Source organism: Dasypus novemcinctus, chromosome 11, assembly GCF_030445035.2.
Source record: "Dasypus novemcinctus isolate mDasNov1 chromosome 11, mDasNov1.1.hap2, whole genome shotgun sequence".
Lineage (NCBI taxonomy): Eukaryota > Metazoa > Chordata > Mammalia > Cingulata > Dasypodidae > Dasypus > Dasypus novemcinctus.
Window position 1 is genome coordinate 29,959,503 of NC_080683.1, and position 19,309 is coordinate 29,978,811.

The 19,309-nt window shown below is 38.2% G+C and overlaps 1 protein-coding gene across 9 annotated transcripts in view; it reads right to left on the reverse strand.

The window, feature by feature from the left end:
- Positions 1-19,309, reverse strand: part of LOC101417339 (dystonin) — a 486,360-nt gene that overhangs the window by 193,436 nt on the left and 273,615 nt on the right. For all 9 annotated transcript variants that reach the window (XM_004465347.5, XM_071218526.1, XM_058306906.2 and 6 more), the window contains one exon: positions 1,968-2,134. In XM_004465347.5, the coding sequence (XP_004465404.1) occupies positions 1,968-2,134 (167 nt within the window). The remainder of the gene's footprint in view (positions 1-1,967; positions 2,135-19,309) is intronic.

A 19,309-nucleotide genomic window follows, 5' to 3' on the forward strand; every position in this document is an offset into this window, starting at 1 on the left:
AATAACTGAGACTAAGAAATATATTCTTTCCCAATAAATATTTCCTTGGGATTTAGCTTTTTATAAGGGAATAAGAGCATGAATTCAAGAGCCAGACTACCTGGGTGTGAATCCTAACTCTATACTACTGGCTGACTGTGTGATTTTAAGCAGGCATTTATCCTATGTTTCAGTTTCTGTCTGTTGACTACAGATGACAATATCTCCTTAGGGTGAACATTAAATAATTAATATATGTAAACTGCTTAGAACTCACTGTAAGTGTTGATGTGGATTTGGCTGTTGTTAAGAATTCTCACTGGGAAACTGTTTACCATCCTAAAATTGGGTACTGTTAAAACCAATTACTCTTTAAACTAGGGGACTAATATTTGGAGGCTTGTGGGCTAGAATTATGAACTAAAAACCCTCACCTTACCACTTAACAGTTCCCTATATATACAGCCTTGATCATCTATCTACCTGTAGATTCTACATATCAAGGGCTTACTAATTATTGGCAATATCCAAAGTCATATTATAGTTATTACCATGTATTAGGTATATTTTAGATATGAACTAATTCTGTATTTAAAGCAAAGACATTGTTATTGCCATTACATTAATGTCTCACAAGGTTAGTAGTTTTTTCAGAACCTAATAAGTAGTAAATGGCAGAGCTCATGTTTTCAAACCATTATGTCTATGTCTGCACCCAAATAGGGCACTCCCTGTCCTTAAGTAGCTTATAAATTATAGAAAAAAAAAAAAAGGATGCAAAGCAGAGGTCAGAACATAGCCACATTGTATATATTTATATATTATCCATGTCTGATTTCCTGCTACAGTTGCAGAGTTAAGTAGCTATAATGGAAAGCATTTATCCTATAAAGCCTAAAATATTTATCTGACTCTTAAAGAAAGTCTTCCAACAACTGGAGCCAATCAGCGTGGTCTGTCTCATTCCCTTTGCCTGTAATTGGTTCTGTTATTAAGTAAATGATAACATTTGGGCCAAAAAAAAGCAAAGGTAAACATAACACAGTAAGAATTTCTATAGAAGAATTTCTTGACTCTTAAAAGGGACACAAGAAAGAGACATTCCATTTTGCTGTACCTCAGACCTCAGACATTACTAGGTGAGATCCTAATCTTTGGGGCTGCTATAGCTATCCTATAACTATTAAGACCTAGTGAACATGCTATGTATGACAGAGCAGAAAGATGGAAAAATTGTGATATTGGGTTCTCAACAATCTAATTAACCTTAAGTCTACTTAGCAACTTCTTTTTGGGATAATACATTGTCTTCCTTGTTTAAAAGCTACTTTTAATTGAGTATTCTGTTTCTTTAAACCCAGTATCACAACTAATATAATCTAAAAAGCAAATTACTATAGCCATTTTTCACCTTTTGTCTTTTTAGTTCAGAGATAGTTTTTAGTATCATACTTAGGGCCTGAAAAGAATAAGGAAAAGTGATTTTCTCTGGGCCAATTAAAGATTTTAGTGAAACAAAAAGCCCATATCTTACTAGAATGAATTATATAATAATATATCTTACGACAAATGTTGGCAGATAGAGTCCAGAGTATTGCCATATTGATGATGCTGTCAAGACAATATAATATTGGGGATATAAAGGATACAGAATGGGTTTTCATTCTTAGGAAGTTTCCCCCATATTCAGAGATATTAATACAAAGCAGATCTCCAAATGCCAAAAAGCAGAATATTGTCTACTACATTCAATTTTCCTTTGAATGACAATTAAAATATATGAAATTAAAAGTATACCTGCACTAAAGTTAGAGGGATGGCCTCTGAGAAGTAGGAATGTTATGTTTTTATTTTTACTTGTCTGTATTTTCTGATTTCTGGCATGCACATGCAATACTTCCATAATAATAAAAGGTTATTTTTAAAAATTGCAATGAAAGAGACATGTCTCATATTTGTCTAAGGAAAAAACCCCACAAATTCTATACCTGTATTTATGAATGATGGCGTTAAATAGTTTTCCATCTCTCCAGCAGGTAGTGAAATTTTCACACCGTATTCCAGCATAACCCTCTGTTGCCTGCTGTGTCCACAGAAGCAATCTCTCTTTTGCAGACATGTCCTCTGACTCTCCAGTAACATGGATATCAGATATCTAAATTCAATGGAAAGCGTTAAACCATTAGGAAGGAAGGAAACTATCTCAAATTAAGAACCTACTATGTGCTAAGAACTTTTTAAGTTTTATTTTTCTTAATCCTCGTAACTCACCTGTAAGCTAAATATATTTTCCTCATTTTACATATAAGTAAACTGAGCTTCAAAGAGGTTAACACGTTGAAAAAAGGATTTAACCCATTGTGTCCAACTTAAAAGCATCTAATTTTCATTTATAATATCAATACTACATAGCATTAAACACTTTACATTCCCCTTTGTTAATCGATCTGATAAAACAACTTAAGCAAATGTTTTTCCAAATTCAAATGGATCAAAAGTAAAATCTCTAAATTAATCCACACTAACACCTGCAGAGCAGAATTGGATCCAACAGGTATTCTGTGTAAAGAAGAAGAAAGAAAATAGTATCCTCTACTACTATTTACATTACATAATTTGGCCTGAAGTCTCTAAATTTCTCATTAGTCCTTTCTCAGCTTACTCAGCACAAAACCTTTATCAGATATTTCCCCCTACACTTTGTTTTCACTGAGTTTTCTAAAAGTCTCTTCCATTCAATAAGAAGACAGGTCACCAATTCACAAGATTCATTTTTTCCCCTAGAGCATGTCTTTGATAAGGATCCTACTTAATCTGCTGATTATGACATTAAGGCACAAAGTGACTTTACCAGGGGTCACTCAGTAATTCCAAAACTGGAATTAGCACCAGCAAACAGCTGTTCCCTCAGTCAGTACAGGATGCAAAGCCAAGGGATCAAGAACACAGAAAACAAGTGAGGATCAGGATGAGCAAGGAAGAGACTGGATATGAGACATAGGGAGGTTGAGGTCATTTGGTAACAGAAAAAAAAATCACTAGTCATGAGATCAGGCGTTGAGTACCAGCCACTAGCTCCCTCGCTTTGGACAATTCATTTCATGTCTGTGAGTCAACTTCCTCACCTACAAAATGAAGAGATAGAAACAAGAAAAAGCTTAAGTCTCTTTTTAGTCCTAAAGCCTTACTAAGAAATTGTAAATACAGATGTCAGAGTCAAAATGGGCAGAGTCAAAGCAACCAAAAGTGGAAAGGAAAAAAAAACAAACAGTTAAAACCTAACTAAAAAACCACCCAGACTAAAGAAAGTCCTTTATATGAGGCAATACCCAGCTGAAACAGGAAGCCCTTTATTCCTTCCAACTGCTCTAACTGCCAGCAGCACAGGCACTCAGTACCCGGGACAGGAAGGCTGCGGCATTTAAAGCCCGTGCCAGGCCTGGCAGTCCCGAACCCCACTTGACACAACATGACAAGAGCCCTACACAGCATGCTCTGTGGAGCTCCACTCTCAGCCATGGTCTGGGACACTCCTCCTGACAAACGCCAGGGGCAAAGTCTCCAGTTCTAATGATCTTTCTTAGGAATCCGTGCTAATCTCTGTAGCATGAAAAAGAACTGTGTGCAAGAATGCATTATACTGTATTCATGGGAAGGGTTGCTTGTATTCTTCTCAGGTGGGTAGAAAAAAACAAAAAAATCACCAATATTCTTTCACCCAACTTCCAACTGATATTCTCCTCTAAAATTATGCTAGAGAGCCTTTCTGGAATATTCTGAATTTCAGTTCCATCTCCATCCCCCACATCCTCAAGTTACTAAAATATGCTAAAGCCATTTCCTCACTTGTAAAATAATGGTAATAATTATTACTTTGTGCTGTGAGAATTTAAAAACATTAGCACATGCTCAGTGTAGGTTAGCTACTTCACTTTGTGGTAATTACTATTCTTTTTGATAAATGAAGAAACAAACACCTGGCTTTATTAGTCAGTCAATTCTTTTTCTATAAAGAAAAGTATAAGGAAAATGAAAATTTGCTGTCTCACCTCAAACTAATAAAACAATCTATGAAGGGAAGCAGACGTGGCTCAACTGACAGAGCGTCTGTCTACCATATGGAGGGTCCAGGGTTCGATTCCCAGGGCCTCCTGACCCATGTGGTAAACTGGACAATGAGTGGTACTGCTGCATGCAAGGAGTGCCATGCGAAGCAGGGGCACCCCCATGTAAGGGTGCCCCACACTCAAGGTGTGCATCCTGCAAGGAGAGACACCCCGCATGAAAAAAGCGCAGCCTGCCCAGGAGTGGCACTGCACACATGGAGAGCTGACACAGCAAGATGATGCAACAAAAAAGAGATGCAGTTTCCCAGTGCCACCTATAATTCAAGTGGACGCAGAAGAACACACAGCAAATGGATACAGAGAGCAGACAACGGGGAGGAAGGGGAGAGAAATGAATAAAATAAATCTTAGAGAAAAAAAAAATCTATGAAAACAAGGGTTCAGAGAAAGAAAGTCCAGCCTGCCCAGAAGTGGTGCTGCACACACGGAGAGCTGATGCAGCAAGATGACACAACAAAAAGACAGAGACTACTGCTAAGGGCTACTGACAAGAATACAAGTGGACACAGAAGAACACACAGCTAATGGACAGAGAGCAGACAACTGGGGTGCAGGGGGGAAAGGGGAGAGAAATAAATAAATAAATAATCTTTTTTTAAAAACCCTGTAAGTGAAAAAAGTTGAGTCTCTAGGTGGAATTTACAACAGTTCCCCCCTAGCCTTGATGAATTATAAAATCAACTGGTGCTCTGGGGAATCCTTACAATGCTGGAGCTCCATGGTGGTATTTACAGTAAGATAAAGAAAATGTAGGTAAGTGTGGGAAGCGAGACTATTTTCTGCTAGTTCAGGAACATTCCAAGCCAGGTAAGTCACAAAAGTTTAATTATCCATTAACAAGGGAAGTCAGTCAATTTCAACTACAAGGTACCACTTTAAATTTAATAGGTTTGAAGGTCATATAGCATTTTACCTAAGGGAAGGGAAGGGAAGAATATTAGCAGAAGAGGAGTTTAGTGGTCTGATAATGCTCTAAATATCAACCAAGAGAAAAAAACACATTTTTATGAAATAATTTTCCAATAGATTTACTTCAGATTATTACTTACACACAATATTTTAGACTATGTTAAACATGCACATGCTATTTTAAAAGCCATAATTTAAAAATGCATTTTCAATAAATGTTATGAAGCAAACTTTAACATATCAAAGAGATTATTAACTCATTTTCAGCTTTTCCTCCCATTTCCAATGAACTGAAAATTATTCTCAGGTGGCAATTTAGGGTATTTTTTAAAAATATACTGTTACCATTAGCCACAATATATCTGAACAAGTCAGACTTTTCTTAATATTGTGCAGTCAAAACTAAAAAGAAAAATATATTAAATGCTAAAGACTATAAATCTGTATTTGTCATTCATAATCCATGTTCTGAAATGTATGCAGCAAAACAACTTGAATTGCTCCAACAATGACAGGTTAGTTATGTTTCCACATTCGGGTCAGAATTCTAGGAAGTAATCAAGGCTTTTGCCTTCAAAACCTGGAGGCAATGCAGTGATGATGAGAGGATTCAATTTAAGACACCTGTGTTGAAATCCCAACTCCTAACAGTTACACTGGCTGAATAATCCAGAGCTGTACACATAATTTCTCTAAAATCCACCTTCCTTATCTGTAAAAGTGAAATGATAATAACGTCTCCCTCCTTAGGTTGTTCTAAAGATGGGTATCATTAAGCACATCATGTGCTAACTAGCATGATGACTAGCACATAGAAAACATACTCCATAAATGTCAGCTTCTCCCTCAATAATAGTACTACTAGTGATTTGCTGCTTAAAGCTTCTCACAAACATTGTCAGCTAACTTCAAAAACAAACAAAATACTTTTTATCAGAGTTCCTTATGGAAACTTGAAGCCCTAATGTCTCACATCCAGTTCGCTGTTGACTACCACCCAAATTCAAATTCTTCCTGTTACTGAGCCTCTCGTGCCCATGTCATCAGTGCTTCATCTCTCCTGACTCAGCTTGCCACCATTTCTAAACTTTCCTGAAATATCTAATACATGATAAACAATATCTCTTATATTTTCAATACCTTACGTGCTTCTTTCTACCTTCCTACTGAACTCCAGTTCTCCCCCACTGTGCCATCTCAAATTCAGCCAAGTCCCAGACACAGAGACCCAAAGGCAGAGCAGCCATATTCTAACCCCAACAATGATGCTTTCAAATCATTACCCTTGGGTACAAAAACCTTACTTTTTACATGTGGGTCACTTTTACTTCCACCTTTTCCTTTTCTTCAAAAATGACCTCACAGAATAGCCAAAAGGTGGAAACAACCCAATGGTCCATCAACAAATGAATGGATAAACAAAATGTGGTACATGCATATAATGGAATATTATTCAGCTGTAAAATGGAATGAAGTTCTGACACATGAGACAATATGAATGCACCTTGAAATCATTATGTTGAATGAAGTAATCCAAACATAAAAGAAAAAAAGTGTATGATTCTACTCATATGAAATATCTAGAATAAGAAAATTCATAGTGACAGAAAGTAAATTACAGGCTCCCAGAGGCTGAGAGTTAGGGAAATGCGGATTTTTTGATAAATGGGTTCAGAAATGTTTTTGGTAATGGATGGTGGTGATGGCAGTACAACAGTGTGAATGTAATTAATATTACTAAATTACACAATTAAAGATAGTCAAAATGGGAAATTCTGTACTATATATACACTATGAGAATAAAAATTAAACAAAAAATAATGATCCCAACATCCCCCAAAGGTCTGGCACCTGGTTAAGTGTGTACCTGAAAGCCCACACTGTCTCCATCTAGTACCCTGCCCTCACAGTGCAGACATTCACCCTCCTATTGCTTCATCCTTGTCATCTTTACCCAGAATTGGTCCACTAAGATATTTAACTTTTCACAGCAATTTTCTGGGTTTTTTTTCCAGCACTCTCATTCCCTAGCTCTATCTAATTATCTAACTTCAACATCTAACATACCTTGATTCACCCATTTTTATCCCAATCCATCAGCCTTCTCCTAATTTCCTCCTTCTCTAAACAAGCCAGGACTACCTGATCCATCACTTAAACAACTTTCTTGCCAATATCCCCAATTCCCTCACATCCTTGTCTATACTCTGCAACCACCCAGTCAAACCTTAATCCTGATCAATTCATCTATCTTCTCTGGTCTTTCCCTCGGCTATAAACTCGCTAGAGAACACCATTACTACTATGTGGACTACTGCCACCACAAATTCCAGGTCTGCAACCTCATTTAGGACCTCAAAAAAGCCTGACAATTCTTAGTATCCTAGTTGGCCAATTTTCCATTCTTCACAGTACCTCTTTCATTTCTGAACCACTCCCCTAAGACTCCCACACCTCTGCTCTAATGCTTAGGAAACAACCACTTTCACCTCTTTCTTTATAGAGAAAACAGAGATATAAGTAAGAAGTCCCTCAGTTCCCTGCCCAGTCACCCACAGACTTTGCTTTCATGTTACCTCTTTTCTTCCTGTACCTCCTGCCCCTTGAGGGGCCTCACTCTATCAATTACACTCTCTTACTGGATCTTTCCTCTCAGAATTTAAAATGCCCAAATTTCTTCCATCCTAAATATCTTAAAATGAATACTTGTAAAAAAACTCACCCTAAAATAAGTAAAAATGAATACCTGATAAACTCAGTTCCGTCTTTACTCACTCTATCTCTCTCTCCTCTCAGTAAAGTTACTTGAAAAGCATCATGGATTTTTTCATACATTATATTCACTATTCAATCACCTGTTGTAATTAGCTTCTACCCCTCACTCCAATAAAACTAAATAGGGATGACAGGACAAGAAACTGAGGAAATTCTTGCTTATACCTCTATTTATTCAATAAATAAGGATATTCCATTGTATCCTAAACATAGAAGACATAGAGAGGGCAGGAAGTTTTAGAGGAATGATTAGAGTTAAAAAAATATTGTGAGGGAGCATCTATCGCCCCTCCTCAGGCACAGTCTTGCTTCTTAATCAATAAATACTCATAAACATCCACTTGTCAATTACTAGGCACTGTAATGTAACCATGAGTAACACAAATGCCCATTCTTATGGGCCTTACCATCCGATGATGGAAAAGCAACATAGGGAAGAGCTCAATGGTTTCTTCCAATCCTTCCATTTCCCAATCATTGATCTCTCTCAGATATGTGTCACTGGTACTCTTTCCCTCCTTGGCTTCCAAGGTGTCACTCTTCCTAGCTTTTCCCCCTGCCTCTCTGGCCATTCTCACTCAGTCTTTTTTGGCGTCTCCTCTACTGCTCCCTAGGATTCTGTCTTCAGTCCTCCTCTCTTCCCACTCCGCCTGGATAATCTCATCTACTACAAGGGCTTCAACTTCCCCTTCACAGTGATGATTCATAAATCCGTATATGCTACCCAAAAACTCACTTCTAAACTCAAGATCTGTATATTCGTCTCCCTGTGAACTCAAATCTATCTGGTTCCAAAAGCTGCTACTCCTAACCACTGCACTTTATCTCACAACCTCTTCAAACTCAACATATCCCAAATTGAATTTCTTTCCCCTTCCTCTTCTGTCTGTACTCTTAGCTCAGAGAATGGCCCCATCATTCATCCCACTGTCCCAAAGTCACCTTTGTTGCCTATTTCTTCCTCTGTACCCACATTCAATTGGTTACAGAGTCCAAGGCAACCTCATCTCTCCTCTCTCCTATCTGATACCCACCCCAAAAAACTCATGATCCAGCAACATTGCCCTACCTTTAGTTCCCTTAATCAGAACACATTTTCACAGTACTCTATTCATTTATATGTATTATTCCCTACTCATAAAATGCTCTCACCACACCACACCCCACTTCTACTCCTTCACTCATCCTTCTGCCTAACGAAACTCCAAATGATGTCCCTCTGCATAAGGTGCCCATCATCCTCTGTCTTCCACAGCATAGCACCACACATACGATAGCAGTGCATGCTGCATATTGCTACTCTCTAGCTCTATCTTCTTCCTCTCTAACCTGTGAGCAGTGTACATGAAAGGATAATATCTTATTTATTTAAGTATGAAGTGCCTACCTCTGTCAGTGCTTGGCACATAATAATAAATGCACAAGAACAAAAGGCTTTATAATTGAATGAGGCAAGTTTGGAATCTGCACTAGTTCATTCAGGTGACTAGGCTACCCTTTATAACTTCTGCTTTGGCATATACTTCAAGAAGCCTCACAGAGAGTAGCATTATTTACTACAGGAGAAATATAACCCCTAACCAACAAAACTGATCCACCCATAAAAAGTCACTCATGCAAATCAGTTTTGTCTGTTTATTATTTACATAACACATATAACACATCTGACAATACTTTTCAATAAATTTATTTTGGCACTGTATAAATACAACCAAAATTTAATATGTGTCCTCCTAGTTCAAAGAGAATGTGATTGGAAGAGGTTCACACTCCTGAATTAAAATGTCTTTATGTTCTGAGTCCAAACGAACTACAATGTCAAATCAATAGCTTCTTGATGGCTCTAAAATTATATTGGGCTCAAAAAAGCTCCCACTTTCTTCTGAAACCGAGCCTCACACTGATGGAAATTTGAAAGTGAGAACTGTCATATCTTGTTCTGCATCTCAAGAGCTTCCTAATTACTTGTAATCAAAGTAACAATCTTGGTTTATTTTCTTTAACTTTTCAACTAACTAAACAACTTCATTGACCTTTTTCTGGTTTACCTGCTTTAAATATGAAATTCCAGTATATAGTTCACAATGGATTTTGTTTAGACATATTTTTATACTGATTTTTTTTCAATTTATTGAAGTCTCTCACTCATACATAAACATACATAAACAAGTATATAGTACTAGCTGTGAAGTTACAAAACAAAACATACATAACATCATACAGGGCCCTCATACCTCACCCTACCACAATACCTTGCATTGTTGTGAAACATTTTTAACTAATGATTAAAGAGCATCCTCAAAATATTACTACTAATCAAAGTATCTTACATTTGGCAATTTTTCCCCAACCCAGCCTATTGTTATTATTACTAGTACTATATCATTTATGCATAAACATACATAAACTGTAAGTGTATAGTAAAAGTTGTGAACTTACAGAGCAAACATGCAGAACATCATACAGGGGTCCCATACATCAACCCACCACCAACACCTTGCATTGTTGAGACATTAGTTAAAATTATGAAAGAATATTGTCAAAATCTTACTACTATAGTCCTTATCTTACATCTGGTGTATTTTCCCCCCAACCCACCCTATTATTATTTTTTAAATGTATTTTTATGACAAAAGTTGTAAACTTACAAAACAATCATGCACATGTGCAGAATTCCCCTACAACACCCCTCCATCAACACACCATGGTAGAACATTTGTTACAGATTATGAGCTAATATCATCAGACTATCACCAGGTCCACACCAGGTCCACACACTTTTTCTATACTCCTCAAGATACTTAGGCTAATGTGTCAACTCAGCCAGGTAATTGTGCCCAGTTGTATGGTCAAGCAAGCACTGGGCTAACTGTAATACAAGGACACTTATGGGCTTTAGTCATCAGTGAGTTTACTGCACAAATGACTGATTATATCTTCATCAACCAGGGAAACTATGATCAGCAATGAGTGGCACTTTATCCAAACAGTTGAATGCCTTAAAAGGGGAAGCAATTTCAGCAATCAGAGAGAATTTTCCAGCTCGTCTTTGGACAGTGAATGTGTCCCAGAAATTCATCAAGGACCTTCACTGGACTTTCATCAGAGACCCTGGGTGCAACCCCACAGTCACATGAGAGACTCTTATAAAACCTCTTACTATTGACAGGTATCTCCTGTTGATTCTGTTTTCCCTAGAGAAACCTAATACAGCTTGGTACTGGGAGTGGTTCTTGAGGAACAGAGTCTTAAAAATGGGATGTCTGAAGTGGTTCTGGGAGTTCTGCAATTGGCTCTCTACTCTAATTGGACTCAAGGGTACTAGTGATTCCCTTTCAAATAATGAAAAGGCCACTAACAGTCCATGGCATGAGTTGGCAATGGAGATATGCAAAATATCATCAACAGATTTCCCTCCCTACTTCCTTGCTTGTAAGAAGCTAGGATCTGGATGAGAATGTTTTCAACACCTTAACAGAGTTTTGTGGAGTTTTGATCCTGGAGTCCAGGAAATAAACATGCAGGAGAAGCATATACATGAAGAAAGAGAGTTCCATTAGACACAGTTCCAGAGACCCCAGAGAAAGATGAGGCATTCGTATGAGAGTTTACAGCTGACCCTGTGGAGAGAGGAGAGCAGCTGAGCCCAGAGACAGACAAGTTCCAGGAAGAGAGGAACCCAAGAAGCCTGAACCCTTGTAAATGTCAGCAGTCATCTTACTCCAACACATGGCAACAGACTTTGGTGAGGGAAGTAACTTACACTTTACAATGCTTTATGATTGTAAACTTCTACACCAAATAAATACCCTTTATAAATGCCAACAGATGTCTGGGATTTTGCATCAGCACCCCTGTGGCTGACTAATACACTCCCCAATTATCAGCACAGCACATCTCTGGCCCAGAAGCATGAATATTACATTATTACTGTTAACCACAGTCCATAGGTCACTCCAATGTAATTTTCTGATGCTTCCCCACATTCCCACCTCCCTGCAATAGTGATGTACATCTGCTGAAGCTCACTAGAGACACTCTTGCATCACCACATACTATCATCAACCACAATTCTCATCTATCTCTGGGTTTACTGTGTTAGTCAGTCCCTAGATTATTCTCTAGCAATTTGCATTTATATCCACATACTACCCTTTTCAGCCACATTCCCATTCATAAACCAGCTGTTACTCACTATAATGTGTTACCATCAGCTCTATACATTTCCACACTTTCACAGTAAAGATAATTCAGTCTTCCTCTTACCTTCTTTAAAAATCCACCACCTACTTCCAGGTCTTGAAGATATTTTCCTATATTTTATTGTAGAAGCATTATGATTCTTGCTTTTATATTTAGATTTTTTAATCCATTTTGTGTTAATTTTTATATAAGATGTGAGATTAGAGGTACTCTTTCCTTCTTTTGACTATGGATATCCAGTTTTCTCAGCACCATTTGTTGAATGGACTGTTCTGCTCAAGCTGGGTGGGTTTGACAGGCTTGTGAAACATCACTTGACCATAGATGAAAGGGTCTGTTTCTGAACCATCAATTCAGTTCCATTGTTCTATCTGTTTGTTTTTATGCCAGTACCATGCTGTTTCACTACTGTAGCTAGGTAACGCAATTTAAAGTCTGAAAGTGAAAGTCCTCCAACTTTGCCAGATGCTTCTGGCTATTCAGAACCCCATACCCTTCCAAATAAATTTGATAATCAGGTTTTCCATTTATTTTTAAAATGCTGGTGGAATCAGGATTTCACTGAATCTGTGTATCAAATTGAGTAAAACTGACATCTTGAATATTTAGTCTTCCAGTCCATGAGCATGGAATGTTCTTCTAATTATTTAGGTCTTTTTTTATTTCTTTTAACAATGAATTGTAGTTTTCTGAATACAAGTACTTTACATTGTTGGTTTTTTCCAAAATACTTGGGTTTTACCTGTCATATTTTATTTTCTCCATACTTTTGACATGTTTACTTACTTTTACTGCTATAATTTTCATTTCTAGACTCTCTTCCAAGTCTTTCTCTTCTGTCTTTTCTTTTGAGACTATAGCACACCCTTTAGTATTTCCTGCAAAGCTGGTCTCTTGGTTACAGACTCTCTCAGTTTCTGTTTATCTGTGACTATTCTAAACTTGCTCTCATTTTTGAAAGACAATCTTGCGGGGTATAATATTATTGGCTGGAAGTTTTTCTCTTGTCGTATCTTAAATAAATCATACCACTGTCTTCTTGCCTCCATGGTTTCTGATGAGAAATTGGCACTTAATCTTATTGGGTATCCCTTATATGTTATGCATTGCTTTTCTCTTGCTGCTCTCAGAATTCTCCCTTTGCCTTTGCCATTTAACATTCTGATAAGTACATGTCTTGGAGTTGGTCTGTTCAGATTTATTTAGATGGGAGCATGTTGTGATTCTTGGACATGGATATCTATGTCCTTCAATAGGGTTGGGATATTTTCTACCACTATGTCTTCAAATATTCCTTCTGCCCCTTTTCCCTTCTCTTCTCTTTCTGGGACTCCAATGACATGTATGTTTGCATGTCTCTTGCTATAGTTTAGTTCCCTGAGAACTTGTTCAATTTTTAACATTCTTTCTTCATCTGTTCTTTCATATGTTCCCTTTCAGAGGCCATTTCTTCAAGCTCCCCAATCCTTTCTTCTGCCTCCTCAAATCTGCTACTATATGATTCCAATTTATATTTTTAATTTCATTATTGCCTCTTTCAGTCCCATAAGATCTGCTATTTTTCTATGTATGCTTTCAAATTTTTCTTTGTGCTCATCCAATATCTTCTTAATATCCTTAATCTCTTTAGCCACCTTATTGAATTTATTAAGGAGATTCATTTGAACACCTATGATTAGTTGTCTCAACTCCTTAATGTCATCTGGTGGCTTATCTTGTTCCTTTAACTGGGCCATATCTTCTTGTTTTGTGGGGTGGATTATAGTTTTTTGTTGGTATCTTGGCATCTGGCTTACTAGAGTATTTATTCTGGGTGTAGTTTCTCTCTTTAATTTAGGGCTTTCTTGCCCTTTTCCCCCTTGCTGGTTGTGCAGTAGGAGTCAAGGATGTAGTTGGTGCTGCAAACTGTGGAGGCTCAAGCTGCCCTCATTGCCCCAGGGATGAATTAAGCTTCTCCCAACTTTCTCCTCTGCCAGGATTAGAGACAGAGTCACAGCCATGTGTACTAATCCAAGTTGTGCAAGCCCAGACTTTAGTTGCCCAGAGAGACTGATGAAGCGTCACACTCTTTTCTCCCCTCCCTGGGGCAGGGATGGAGCTGCAGGTGTGGGCAGCAATTTTTGCCGTGCGGGTCCAAAATGATCGCAGTTGCCCAGGCTGACTTCCGACCACTCGGTCAGTGTCAGCTGGATGTATCTGCAATTAACTGGAGAGGCTAGTGCAGGGCTCACCAGCTTCTTCCCTGTTAGAGCGAGGGGTGAAACCTAGGCTAGGGCCGCAGGCCAATCTGGGTGAAAGAAGCCAGTCCCTACCATCTCTGTGATTTTCAATCACACCAGCCTCCATTTGTCATTGGGTAGAGTCAAAATGGTGGTTACCTGCCTCTTTCCTACTTGGACAGGTTCAAACTTTAGCTGTTCTTAGGATTATACCTTAACCTGCCGAATTTACTCATCAGTTGCTGAAGTTGGTGCCCAACTGACTCTTCCTCCCCCGTTTTTGGGAAGTGGAGCTTCCAGTTCCAGCCATGGAATAGCTCCCAAAGTGCCGAGCAGCTTGTGCCTCCAGTGGAGGGTTACTGGCCTCGGTGGTGTGAAGTGCTCTATTTTTTTTTTTTAAAGATTTATTTATTTATTTAATTTCCCCCCCTCCCCTGGTTGTCTGTTCTTGGTGTCTATTTGCTGCGTCTTGTTTCTTTGTCCGCTTCTGTTGTCGTCAGCGGCACGGGAAGTATGGGCGGTGCCATTCCTCGGCAGGCTGCTCTTTCTTTTCACCCTGGGCGGCTTTCCTCACCGGCGCACTCCTTGCGAGTGGGGCTCCCCCACGCGGGGGACACCCTTGCGTGGCGCATCAGCACTGCGCATGGCCAGCTCCACACGGGTCAAGGAGGCCCGGGGTTTGAACCGCGGACCTCCCATATGGTAGACGGACGCCCTAACCACTGGGCCAAAGTCCGTTTCCCCAGAAGTGCTCTATTTATGAATCTTCACTGCAGATGGGCAATCTCCTCCTTCCATTCTTTCAAGGATGTTGCTCTTATGTCTCCTGGAGCCCCCACACAGGTGCTTTAGACAGCTCTGGGTGATTACTATAGCACAAGCTGACTCTAGGAGCTCCTTACTCTGCCACCATCTTGCTGGTTGTCTCTAAACATATTTTTATTATTAACAGATACAATTTAACCCCCATATATAAAAATAGTTCTGTAGTGATTAAGGCAAATTAACAGAAAAATGCCTCATGTTCAGGTACTTTTTGCTGTATAGACATACACCATAGGCCAATTCTTCATTTCATTTGAATTACAAAGAAAATGTTACTTCCTCCCCATGGAGTCTAACCCAAATATGGTGATGCTATTGCATAGTTGGAATAAAAAAGGGTGACATGTCTTTTATCACCACTATACTTACATGTATTCCTTTTTCCAAAATATTCCTACCTTAAATTTGAAAGATAAATCTCTCACTACAAGATTTTTATATCAAGCCTAAGCATTTTTTCAGAACTCTGACAAAAGCTGGTTTACAGAGAACAGTTTTGGACTTTAAAAATACTATTAAGCATACTCACCATAAGACATTCTCAAAAACTTCCTGGTTATGTTAGAAAGCGGGTTCTCTAAATGTAGGTTTCTAATGGTATTGTTTCCACTGGTAATAAAAAAAATTGCTCAGAAAATCTAACCCTTTGGATAGGAGGTCCTCAAACCATTTGAAATAGAATTAGGCTTGTGACTACATTTCTAGCAAAATGATTTTGAGCCATCTAGGGCATAAAAAAAGAACTAAGATAGCCAATATATAAAGTTGTTTTCATAGTTCAGCATTCTTCTGTGCCTGGAGATTAAAGTCATCACCACTGTTGTTTTACCTTTTTACTCCATTAGGCAAGCTCGAAAACTGAAATAAAAGTACTAAAATCTAACCTATGCAGAGAAAGAGAGAAAATTACCAGCATCTAAGTAACACTCATATTCTCTCCTAAATTCACCTCTTTTTCCTATATTCCCCCTACGCTTACACAAACACTAATACTAACCTCCATATTCTTCCTTTGCCCTTTTGGCAGAGCTGAGACAACACCACTGACTAAAACCAAAAAAAATGAGACCAAAAGAAGAGGCCCTGTACAAGACAAGTGAACCCCAATGTAAGCTATAGACTATAATTAAGAGCATAATTAACATAACTTCGTTTCATCAGTTTTAACAAATGTTCCACCATGATGCAAGGTGTTAATAAAAGGGGAAACTGTGTGAAAACCTAATAAACACATTATTATTTGAAGAGAAATAGAAGAGAAGGGCAGGAAGCTCTGGGAGAATGTGTGTGTATGTGGTGGGGGTGGGGGTAGATAGGGAGAGCTCAAACTTAAGGAATAAAGCATTACTCCAAATCATGTAGTTCTAATTGTAATAAATCAGATATACGGTTGCTCATGGCTAGTCAGGGATATAAGACAACATAGTCTTGTTCCATTGTGCAGTTATGACCATTTCATAGATCAAGGTCAAGCAATGTGAACCACGGTTTCAATCAGTTAAAGGTCACAATTAATACCTGAGAACAAGTAAAACATGTTACTTCTGCAGCCTGGGAGCCAAAGAAACTAGTGGTAGAATTTCTCATAGCAGAAATTCTCCTCATGAGTGTTGACTCATTCTGCCAAACACTCAATCACCTGCTAGTTGCCCACATCCCTAGGGAAGAGACAAGTGCCTAAAAAAGGTAGATCTTATATCCCCATTTCCTCTTTCCCACTGCTAATAATTGAATTGAGGAAACTATTATCTAGTCTGGACTATTACCTAGAGTCTCTAATATCAATCCCAACAACTTTTAAGACGAAGTAAAGACAGGCCTAAAATGACACTGAGCTCATTGGAGCATCCACCTTCTTCAGGAACTAAGCCTAATGTCTGGATTAGTAGCAGCCTAACTATTTACACTGCACCAAGTTTTCCCTTACTCCTACTTTCCAATTCATTTTGTTCTTTACTCTGTAGCCACAATAATCTGGTCCAGTCTTGGATGATCTCTCCAGACCTAAGCCATTTTCCCTTTTGCATTCTATTATCAAACCATATGAACTTCAAACTATATGGACTTCAAATCACATGAACTTCAAACTATATTATAGACTTCGAAATCATGTGAACTTCAAACCACATGAACTTAATGCACTCTCTCTCCAAGGTTCCTTTGTTCAAACTACTTCTTCCCCTTGGAACACTCTCTACCCTGCCATGGCATGTGTTAGGTGTTCAAAAACAATGTCGAAAAGGGGGTTGGCAGTATGAGGAAGAAAGAAAAGAAACAAGGAAGAAAAAGTGTCAAACACCAGAAACACATGTTTTCATTTGATATGAATAAGTCTTACCATTTTAGAAAATTAAAATGATTTCCAATTAATCTCCCTTTACACCCTGACCACTGTACAAAGTGCCCAGAAGTAAACACAAGCCCAGAGACCACTCAAAGGGAACCCAATGTCAAGTGAACCTAAGATGAATAATTTTTTAAAAAAATTTCTGTAAACTTCACACAAGTATATAGCCCCTAAACGTCTTTTCCATAAAAGAAAATAAGCTAAAATATCTCCCCTCTCAGCAGTCTGATTTCATTCATAGCTTATTACTAAATGAATTGCAACACCCTCTCCATGTTGGTCAGCTGAGGCTGTAAATGTGAAAGTCCTCTGAGCAAAGTCAACACCACGGGACAACTGGGTAATAGAAACACTCTATTTTTATGGATGTTGGCATGGTTCTGGAATGCACTGAGTAAACAAAAACCCGCCAACTCAGTTGAGGTGAATACTCTCTAAAAGCTAATTCACATTTTTTAAAAAATGGATATATCTCATTATTCTAAACAAGGCAAATAATGCAATTTTTGTTAAAAAATTAATAATTACATAATTTATTGTTAGAAATCAAAAGTGCTATCAAATTTACAATTTAAATAATTGATGTATAAAATTGATAAAATAGAAAAGGCAGCATCTCTGAAGTTAAAAGAATTAAGATATTTAGCTTAAAAGGAGCTTTAATATAGTGAAGAGTTAAGGGAGCACAGAAACTCAAGCTGAAAGAAAGTGAGGCCATTTGGTAGACTCCCTCCTTCAGTGGTGAAAAAAGTATGACTAAAAAGGGGTGATGTGACTTGCTCGAGATCTCACAGAATGTCAGTAGGAAACCCAGGGCATTGAACCTTCGTCCCCTAAACTCCAGTTCAGAACCTACAAGAAGAAATTGAAATATCTCCCTCAAATTTATAAAAGAAATTTTATTTACCCATACAACTTAGACTAATTTTTCCTCTGTGTCATGAGCCCCTGCGGATATTAGCAACATGCTTCCTTTAAGTACACCCAGTGCTGGAAAAATGGCTACACAAACAGAGGCCATGAAATGGCATTCTTTTGACCTCAACCCCTTAAGTCAAGATCCTTTCCACTGGAGCTTCTGAGCTTCCACATAGGCAGACTGGTTAATACACAGAACACCACACATATTTAGAGGAAGATAATGCTCACAGGTTTCTCACATGAACTGGATGTGAGGGTTCAGGACAATGTTCCTCACTAGACTGAACATACCTCTTTAACTGGCAGCCTTTCCCCACGGAAGAGCAAATTTGAGTCTGGCATTATGTTCTCTTCCTCTCCCATATCAGAGCCACTCCCAGCAATGCCTCTGAAACATAACTATACTAAGGTGTAAATAACTGATATTAGCTTCAAGAACTGGTTCGTCCAGAAGTACTTCTGTTCTAACAGGTTAACAAAATGTAAGCTAAGAAAGGAATTAGAGATACACAGTCAGCACACTGACTGACACATACTAGTTGTTCAATAAATGTTTGTGAAGAAATGAATGAGAGGATGAATGGATTTCAGGGGTCAGGAGGGGTAGAAGGTGGCAGTCTACTCTGCTTAGGCAGAATGCTTGATGGCCAAAGGAGAAATAGAAATGTCCTGTTAGAAGTTTTAAAAATAAATAGAGAGATCTTCAGTTCAGAGGATAGTTATAAGATGGTCCTTACTTTCTACAAGAGCAAAAGACATAAGTTATAATAATATTCATAAAGCTCTTTATAGTTTGCTAAAAAGACTGTTTTTAGTATAGACCATTTTTCACATATTTTACCTCATTTGATCTCAAAACTACACAAGAAAGCACCAATATTAGAGATTAGGATACTAAGACCTGGGTTAAATCTCAAATTTTGGCCTTCCGACTCAAAATCTTGTTCTACTTGTACTACTTGTACTACTATAAATCTATATTGACTCCTAAAACATCAAGCTCA